The sequence below is a fragment of the Coccinella septempunctata genome, chromosome X, assembly GCF_907165205.1.
Source record: "Coccinella septempunctata chromosome X, icCocSept1.1, whole genome shotgun sequence".
In the NCBI taxonomy this organism is placed as follows: domain Eukaryota; kingdom Metazoa; phylum Arthropoda; class Insecta; order Coleoptera; family Coccinellidae; genus Coccinella; species Coccinella septempunctata.
The window spans coordinates 23,968,351-23,978,236 of NC_058198.1; the positions used below are offsets into that span (position 1 = coordinate 23,968,351).

Consider the following 9,886-nt stretch of genomic DNA (forward strand, 5'->3'; position numbering starts at 1 on the left):
CATTAAACGGATTTGCATCCGATAGAATATTGAAAATTTCAGGGTTTTCTAGGTAGGGGATATGCTCCAAGTTTGGCGGCCAGGTGTGTATTTCCTCATGTATGAGTTCTTGGGCATTCAAGTATTTTGGGCAGTCCAATACTCTGTGGCGCGGGTTGTCAGAATGGCCGGGACAAACGTCACATTCGTCGTTATCACTTTTCCCGATTCTTTTCAGGTGACAACCGAACTGCCCGTGTCCGGTAAGCACCTGGGTTTTGTTGAAATGAATTGCAGGTGTTATTATGTTCACTTCTGGGAGAAAGTCGTGGGTGATGCGTCCCTTGTCCGAGGTATCCCATCTTTGTTGCCATATATCCTCGGCCTTAAGTTTAAGATATATGGACGCGTGCCGGAGAGTGTCGAATTGTCCTGGGAAGATCGTTTCACCTTGGAAAGATGATACTCTTCCTCGTCGCAGTTCGCTTAAGCAGTTCCTCATTTCTAATTCCAGGTCGACCGGTAGAATTCCGGCGATTACTCCCGCGGCTTCCGCGGAGACTGACACATAGCTCTGCGAGATTAATCGCGAAACTGTGCCATATATGGACCTGTATTTTCTGTTGATTTTGGAGAACGGCATCCGGTTCATCCACACGCTGGATGCGTAGCCCAATATTGGAATAAGTGCTCCGCGGTAAATTGTTCTAATGGCGGCCTCGGTACTCTGACCCCAGTTCCTACTGGCTTTTTTCCGGACTGCCATGCAGATACGCCTCGCCTTTGTCACAGAGTAAGCCGCGTTCTTCTCAAAATTGAGCTTTGGGTCTATGATAACACCAAGATACTTGTACTCATCCACTTTCTTGATAATTGATCCGTTGATGTTCAGTCGAATGTCTCTATGGTGCACACGCGGTGGCGATTTGTTTATCATGACAACCGTTTTGTCCTCCGATATTTGCAGCTTATTAGAGCAGGCCCAGGCAACTATTGTATTTACTGCGTTCTGCGCGAGTATTTTGAGTTCATCTCTGCAGTGGGACTCTATTATGATGACAAAGTCATCCGCGTACGCTAATATGGTGATTCCATCCGGCCATTCCATATTCAGCAGTTCGTCCAGAGTCAAATCCCAGAGGATTGGTCCCAATACAGAGCCCTGCGGACATCCTTTAGTTGTGCGTTTCCGCACCGTACACGTTTTCTGGGAAAAGACGACCTCTCTCTCCGACAAGTAACTCTTGATGAGCGCAATTAGACTGTGTGGCGCATTTCGATTTCGGAGTATCCGAATGAGCGCCGGCCACCACACGTTATCAAAAGCCCCTTTGATATCCACAAATATAGATATAATGTATTTCGCGTCAGAGTTCTTAATTTTGTCCCGGTATCTAATTAGCGCGTCGGTCGTGGACCTTCCAGGGACAAATCCGAATTGGTTATCGCTGTGCAGCGGGATGAGAGTTCTTTGTATTTTCAGTTTAATCAACTTCTCCAGGACTTTCCCATATTCCGGAAGAAGAATGATTGGTCTGTAGTTTTTGACACTGCCAGTGTCACCATTCGGGTTTTTAAGCAGCACTATCAGATTTCCGGTTTTCCATGCCTTGGGGAAGTAGCTCAATCGCCAGCATGCGTTGTAGATCCCATGCAGGATTGGCCGTATGAAGCGATGTACTAATTTGACGACTTTGCCTTTTATGGCATCGATTCCTGGAGCTTTGTTGGGATGGATGTTCTGTATGATCTCATCAATATCTTCCTCGCTAAAGGCGTCTTCATCTGTACACGTGTCACAGGGGGCGATCGAGTTGAAGTCCCGCTGCTCCATGTTTTGGATGACGTTATTCACCTCGGGATTGTCGTCCGGAAGAAGAGAGTTGACAATATGTGACATTGTGCTCTCTGGTGTTAGTGTAATTTTACCATCTTCTTGTTTGAGGGAGCTGAGTACTCCAGTACGATGGAATTTTTCAGCCGCGATTTTATAAACTACGCCCCAGGGGTTTTGTTTCAGGTCGTTTTCGGCGAAAATAAACCAGCTCCGCTCCCGTGCCTGCTGAAGCTTCTTCTTGAACCGCCGCTTCATTTCCTCCATCTTATCATGAAGATGCGTCGCATATTCATTAAACCGGTTTCGGTAGAAGAGGTCTTTGGTTTTGAGATAAACCTTTCGATGCCTTTCTACCTCATCCGTCCACCAGTCCGGGCGATTTGGGTATGTTTTTCGCTTCGCGGCTTTCTTGAGCACACTATCGCGGATTCCGTTTTGGAGCAGGTCGATCGCAGAGTCTATAGCACTACGTGAATTTAAGTCCGGCACTGTACGGTTAATGGTTTCAACCAATTTCAACATATCCTCACTGATAATTTCCTCCGTGATACGGCTTACGTCCATTATGTAACGCGGTTGTTTGTCAGGATCACCTTTCTGGCTGGTGATCTCATATGTGATGGCTCTATGATCTGACGTTATGAGATCAATATGCACGTTCCAATCACATATGAGATTTTCCATATTCTCGGAGGTTAGGGTTAGGTCAATGTAACTGGCGCCATTAACCGTCTGGAACGTCGGGATATTAACACAGTTGACAATGGCAAGGTCATTCTTGATTATAAATTCTTCCAAGAAAGGGGCTTTCGGGTCGTCTTTATTGTCGAACCATAACGTCGACCGAACATTGAAGTCTCCTCCGATGACTAGTTTATACCCGGCCGTTTCAGTTATTATCCTTTGTAAGGCAGGTAGTTCGGCCTGAAAATCTATTGAGGGAGGTACGTAAATGCTCACAAAGAATACCCTTTCTTTATTGATCTCCGTTGAAATTACTGTTATAAATTCTGTCGAAAGTTGGGGTATTTCCATAACATCTATTCTGTCCCTGTTGTATAGGATTGCGGCGGAGAATTTCTTGTTATTGTTTGTTGTAGATTTCAGACCCTGCAGGCCCGGGATTTTATATACACCGCCATGACTCACTGTGTATGGCTCTTGAATTAAGGCAAGGGTGAAGTCATCATTGAGAAGTTTCGCCACGAGTTCACTCGTTCCGGTTCTAGAATTTTGGAGATTTACCTGAATAATTTTGATTTTATTCGTCATATTCATATGTGGTTGAGTCTATCAAGTCCTGCAGCCTATGTTTATAAATCGGGCAGCAGTCCTGGGCAGTGTGATGATTCACTTCTTTCGCGCCACTACGAACACAATTCGCGCACTTATGCTTAGCGGGATTATCGCGAACATCACAATCCCGGCTCTCATGTTCCGTTGAGGCACAGTATCCACATTGTTTGGTGGATTTGCAATATTTTGCTATGTGCCCGAACCGTTGGCATTGGAAGCAGCGGGATACAAGGAGGAAATCGCGAATGCCATGCGATCTCCAGGCCGTGAAAACTCTCCCTACTTTCGCGAAGTAACTCCTCGCCGCTGGGTGTAATTCTACGATCCAGGAAGTTGTTGCGTTCCCCTGTTTCCGGCCATATTTGAACATCTTCCCGATAAAATCATCGGGCACTGATTCAGAAAGCGGTTGTCTGTCCAGGTCACTCGCGAGTTCTTCCGCGGTCTTGGATTCCGGAACATCAAGGATTTGCATACGAGGCCAATTTTTGTTGACGGGACTGGCCTTGAGCTTTAAGGATTTAAGTAGCGCGGAGTCAGCGAGTTTTAGGATAGAGGGGCATGTGGATTCCACCAGGATGGAATTTTCACGCATGTTTATTATACGATCGACGCGAACATTAAAGTCCTGTGGTTTTTTAGACATAAGTAATTTTTTAGTGTCCTCTGCACATTTTATACCGGTACACTCGGCGGTGGGTTTTACAATTATTTTATGCTTTTTCTGCGTTGCCGTCGGACGCACTATTTTGGCGGTCGATTTCGCGTTCCTTGAGACCACTTCGCTGAACGATGGTGCCGGCGTTGGCGCGGGGGTACCCGGATCACTTCCTCGATTTTCAGCTAGCGCGGATTTCACTATTTCCGTAATTTGTTCTGCGTCTACAGCACTTGCGGAATTAGGTGCTGTTAAAAGGAACTGTAGGCTCGTTGTAGTAGGTCAACTGCCATAAGGCAGTTTTGTTTCTTGCCAACGGTTTCTTTGCATGAAATCAGAAAGTCCCGAATCACCGTCAAGTTTTGTGTACAAACGTCCACTATTTTTCGCGGATCTTCCTCGTCGCTCTCTGAAAATTTCACTGGCGTGCCCAGTACGGTCGCGACACTTTCCTCGGATCTCGAAGCCGTAGAAGTTCTCCTGCTTTTCGCACTGGCACTCGCGGCACTCGCGGCACTGGCCATTTTCGCGAAATCCTTTTCAGGATGAAGCACTACTGTTCACAAAAGTCACTATCTTTTAGGTTGATATAGATCCACTGACGAAAGAACTTAACTTCACTTAATACACTTAGGAAGGTACAACACCCTAGTTTCACTCGGAGCGATCTACCTGGGATGTTACCAGCTCGGTTGTCGAAGCACGACTGTCTGAAGGAATCAAAAAAAAAAAAAAAAAGGTGCCCGGGGGCACGTTTATTTTCCTAAAGAGCACCATATTGGGTGCTTGATATACAGGCATACAAGATTTCAAGATTACAGATAAAATATTTTATAAAAGAGATTAAAAGTAAATAAATGAATATATACATAGTGGTTAACGAAAACAAAAGATTACATAGATTACATAATTGGGCATCATAAACAGATTCATAAACACTGAGATTATTGCCGCAAGGTGTTAACCACTCGAAGGTGCCACAATACACCGACACTTGGCACGCTTCATTACCTGCTCAGGCCGCTGCCGTCTCCGTCGTTAAGCAGGTAGTTACAACGGGTTTTTATTGAGGCGGCACTTTTAGGAAGACCGTGTTAGTTAATTGTTCACACGCCACACACAAATTGTCTATTGTCCGAGTACACATTAACACTTATTAACACTTGCGATTTGTAGTTGCAGGGCCGAAATAGCAACGTGTGATCTGGATATTTGAAGGGCCCGGCGCTTTTCATCACGCTGTATAAGCCACGGACATCCTAAATCCAGAATTCATTAAACGGATTTGCATCCGATAGAATATTGAAAATTTCAGGGTTTTCTAGGTAGGGGATATGCTCCAAGTTTGGCGGCCAGGTGCGTATTTCCTCATGTATGAGTTCTTGGGCATTCAAGTATTTTGGGCAGTCCAATACTCTGTGGCGCGGGTTGTCAGAATGGCCGGGACAGACGTCACATTCGTCGTTATCACTTTTCCCGATTCTTTTCAGGTGACAACCGAACTGCCCGTGTCCGGTAAGCACCTGGGTTTTGTTGAAATGAATTGCAGGTGTTATTATGTTCACTTCTGGGAGAAAGTCGTGGGTGATGCGTCCCTTGTCCGAGGTATCCCATCTTTGTTGCCATATATCCTCGGCCTTAAGTTTAAGATATATGGACGCGTGCCGGAGAGTGTCGAATTGTCCTGGGAAGATCGTTTCACCTTGGAAAGATGATACTCTTCCTCGTCGCAGTTCGCTTAAGCAGTTCCTCATTTCTAATTCCAGGTCGACCGGTAGAATTCCGGCGATTACTCCCGCGGCTTCCGCAGAGACTGACACATAGCTCTGCGAGATTAATCGCGAAACTGTGCCATATATGGACCTGTATTTTCTGTTGATTTTGGAGAACGGCATCCGGTTCATCCACACGCTGGATGCGTAGCCCAATATTGGAATAAGTGCTCCGCGGTAAATTGTTCTAATGGCGGCCTCGGTACTCTGACCCCAGTTCCTACTGGCTTTTTTCCGGATTGCCATGCAAATACGCCTCGCCTTTGTTACGGAGTAAGCCGCGTTCTTCTCAAAATTGAGCTTTGGGTCTATGATAACACCAAGATACTTGTACTCATCCACTTTCTTGATAATTGATCCGTTGATGTTCAGTCGAATGTCTCTATGGTGCACACGCGGTGGCGATTTGTTTATCATGACAACCGTTGTCTGAAGGAATCAGCGTGTCTTCCCTGGCCGAGAGGCCCGGGTAACCCGCTGAACCTCCTTCGTGCTAGGGATTGGGGCTTGCAATTGTTCCCCATGAACGAGGAATTCCCAGTAAGCGCGAGTCATAAGCTCGCGTTGATTACGTCCCTGCCCTTTGTACACACCGCCCGTCGCTACTACCGATTGAATGATTTAGTGAGGTCTTCGGACCGGTACGCGGTGGCGTTTCGACGTCACCGCTGTTGCTGGGAAGATGACCAAACTTGATCATTTAGAGGAAGTAAAAGTCGTAACAAGGTTTCCGTAGGTGAACCTGCGGAAGGATCATTAACAAATCGTATTTTGTCTGTATAGCAATATACTTTCAAAAATACAAAATTCAGTTAAAGAACCGATACATTCGCTCATCGTCGATCGTAACGTTGTAGTACCTGGCAAGTATGAGAACGGGACTCGTCGGTAGCGTCCGTCGAAAGGGATGCCGTCCTTAAATGTATGTGGGAGCGGCGCCCTTCGACAATCGAGGACGCTACTACGTTGTCTGATCGACGTTAATGATGATCTCGATCGACACGCGTTCGCAAAGTACGTCCGTCGTCCTCTACGGAGGACGATAGCAGATTGTACGCGTCCGCTACGTGTCGATCGTGCATAAAGAAAGGGATGTGTGTCGTTAAGACGGGATCATTTTGGGTACCTTGAACGTTTAACGTTCGCGGTAAGGCGAAGGTTCGTTTTTACGACGAACCGAGGGACCGACCGTAGGTTTTAAAGATCTTCGCCCGATCGGATCTGTCGTTTCTGTCGAACTGCTTGTGTGCGCACGTCAGTCGCCGTCGATGCCTTCGATCTCGCAAGGAGATCGTCGGATGTACGGGATGGTATGTGGCACACGTGGCGACGTGACGGAAGGCGATCATTCCTCGGACAGAGACGTCGACGTGGTACGACGCCCGTTACATAAGCGTTTTCATATATCCGCCCATACGGGACGTCGGAGACGTCTGTCTTTCGTCCGTAAAATTCACGATAATTGTCACTTGATTATGGCACGTACACGATCGGTAAACTAACAATCTCGCTGATCTGCGATCGAAGTTCGCTCGTCCCGGTTACGAGAAGAACGATGTATCGTCCGATTTAAAGCGGATTCGGGTGTTTCCGCGTGTCTCGCCTAAGGTTCGTAGGGATCGTCTTTCGCGCGAGCGAAGAGACGTAACCGAAGAATCTAACATAAAGATTACCCTGAACGGTGGATCACTTGGCTCGTGGGTCGATGAAGAACGCAGCTAATTGCGCGTCATCATGCGAACTGCAGGACACATGAACATCGACATTTCGAACGCACATTGCGGTCCTCGGACACTGTCCTCGGACCACTCCTGACTGAGGGTCGGTTCCATATCAAAGACTGCCCGGCCTTATCTCTCGTATATGTACGCGGAGACGAATCCGACGCGCGGTGCGATAGGATCCTCCATCAAGGATCGGCGTCGCTAGCGTTCTCTCGGATTGCGTCTAACGTGCTCTCGTAGAGAAGGCCGTACGGGCGTGTTGGACGGTCTGACGCGCGTCGATGTATAAAATCGTCGACACGCGCCGTCTTGAATTGCGAAAGCAACAGTTAGTGGTGTCGCGGTATCGCAAGATCTGCTACCGAACTGTGGAGGTACGCGATCGTCGTGTCCGAGTAATCTTCTTGAACGACGTCCGATCGCAAAGTACGCCCGTTCGGTGAAAAGCGGATCTTGCCTTCATGAGCGCACCCCCCGAACGCGTGCTCTTAGGTCTGAAGCGGTGGAGCGTCGCTTTTTGCGTCTGCGTCAAAGTCGCCCCCTCTATCACGAGGGCGGCGGACTTACGCGACGTGATATAGCGATCGCTAGCCTCCAAGGACCGGAAGGGACGCGCTTCGATGATTTCGAACTTACGACCTCAGGACAGGTGAGACTACCCGCTGAATTTAAGCATCTTATTAAGCGGAGGAAAAGAAACTAACTAGGATTCCCTTAGTAGCGGCGAGCGAACAGGGATTAGCCCAGCACTGAATCCCGCGATCGTAACCGGTCGCCGGGAGATGTGGTGTTTGGAAGGATCCATTATCTGGCGAGTTCGCGGCGCGTTCAAGTCCATCTTGAATGGGGCCATCGCCCATAGAGGGTGCCAGGCCCGTAGCGACCGCTGCGGCTTGCTAGAGGATCTCTTCTTAGAGTCGGGTTGCTTGAGAGTGCAGCCCTAAGTGGGTGGTAAACTCCATCTAAGGCTAAATATAACCACGAGACCGATAGCGAACAAGTACCGTGAGGGAAAGTTGAAAAGAACTTTGAAGAGAGAGTTCAAGAGTACGTGAAACCGTTCAGGGGTAAACCTGAGAAACCCGAAAGGTCGAATGGGGAGATTCATTCGCGGCTGATGTCGGGACGTTTTGAATGTGGAAGCGGTGGCGTTCGCGCCAGCTGCGCCCTTCGGATCGTCAACCCGACGTCGGACGCGTGCACTTCTCCCCTAGTAGGTCGTCGCGATCCGTTGGGCGCTGTTCTACGGTCTCGCAGTGTAGACCGCGAGCTCGGTTCTGCCGATGTTTGCGGACACGCGTTAACCGAACAGCTCGCTCGACGGTTTACTGATGGCGGGAGGCCGCGATTTAGTTCGCGTCCGGCCCGCGGCAAGTATGCGAATCGCGATGGCGATCGGACCTAGTGCCGATTCCGTCCGTTCGCGACTGTTCGCCGCGGTGTTCTCGGACAGACCTCTTGAAACGCCGATCAGCGACGCTATTGCTTTGGGTACTTTCAGGACCCGTCTTGAAACACGGACCAAGGAGTCTAGCGTGTGCGCGAGTCATTGGGAATCACTAAACCTAAAGGTGAAATGAAAGTAAACGTCCGCTCACGCGGACCGAGGGAAGATGATCGGTCTCCACGACCGATCCGCATTCCCGGGGCGTCTCGTTCTCATTGCGAGATGAGGCGCACCAAGAGCGTACACGCTGGGACCCGAAAGATGGTGAACTATGCCTGGTCAGGACGAAGTCAGGGGAAACCCTGATGGAGGTCCGTAGCGATTCTGACGTGCAAATCGATCGTCGGAACTGGGTATAGGGGCGAAAGACTAATCGAACCATCTAGTAGCTGGTTCCCTCCGAAGTTTCCCTCAGGATAGCTGGCGCTCGTTGCATACGAGTCTCATCCGGTAAAGCGAATGATTAGAGGCATTGGGGTCGAAACGACCTCAACCTATTCTCAAACTTTAAATGGGTGAGATCTCCGGCTTGCTTGAATGTGAAGCCGCGAGATTTCGGATCAGAGTGCCAAGTGGGCCATTTTTGGTAAGCAGAACTGGCGCTGTGGGATGAACCAAACGCCGAGTTAAAGCGCCTAAATCGACGCTTATGGGATACCATGAAAGGCGTTGGTAACTTAAGACAGCAGGACGGTGGCCATGGAAGTCGGAATCCGCTAAGGAGTGTGTAACAACTCACCTGCCGAAGTTACTAGCCCTGAAAATGGATGGCGCTGAAGCGTCGTGCTTATACTCGGCCGTCAGCGGCATGTGCGGTCGCCTCGCCTCGCGCGGGGCGGTCATGAAGCCCTGATGAGTAGGAGGGTCGCGGAGGTGAGCGCAGAAGGGCTGGCCGTGAGGCCGTCTGGAGCCGCCTTCGGTGCAGATCTTGGTGGTAGTAGCAAATACTCCAGCGAGGCCCTGGAGAGCTGAGGTGGAGAAGGGTTTCGTGTGAACAGCCGTTGCACACGAGTCAGTCGATCCTAAGCCCTAGGCGAAAGCCGATGTTGATGTGGCGTTGTTAATCGTGTTTAAAGGTAATGTAGCGGCAGCTCAAAGCTCTGCTAGGATGCCTGACATGTTACGCACGCCCGTCGGGCGAAAGGGAATCCGGTTCCTATTCCGGAACCCGGC

At 49.1% G+C, this 9,886-nt stretch overlaps 1 protein-coding gene and 1 non-coding gene across 2 annotated transcripts; one reads left to right on the top strand and one right to left on the bottom strand.

Annotated features, from left to right (window-relative positions):
• Positions 1 to 3,077: 3,077 nt before the first annotated feature.
• LOC123322428 lies at positions 3,078 to 4,294 on the bottom strand. Its single transcript, XM_044910374.1, has 2 exons — positions 4,030 to 4,294; positions 3,078 to 3,970 (listed from the first exon to the last, which is right to left on the bottom strand). The coding sequence occupies exons 1-2, from the start codon at positions 4,292 to 4,294 to the stop codon at positions 3,078 to 3,080; spliced, it is 1,158 nt and encodes a 385-aa protein (XP_044766309.1).
• Positions 4,295 to 7,212: 2,918 nt separating this feature from the next.
• On the top strand, positions 7,213 to 7,367 carry LOC123322453. The gene has a single exon (XR_006539118.1). It is a non-coding gene; the product is annotated as a 5.8S ribosomal RNA (ribosomal RNA).
• Positions 7,368 to 9,886: the final 2,519 nt, after the last annotated feature.

Excerpts from the sequence above, each read along its gene's own strand:
- LOC123322428 (XM_044910374.1), bottom strand. The coding sequence starts at position 4,294 with ATGGCCAGTGCCGCGAGTGCCGCGAGTGCCAGTGCGAAAAGCAGGAGA. Across the intron at positions 3,971-4,029 it reads ACTACAACGAGCCTACAGTT|TGAAATCCGCGCTAGCTGAA; the intron begins CCTTTTAACAGC and ends TTACGGAAATAG.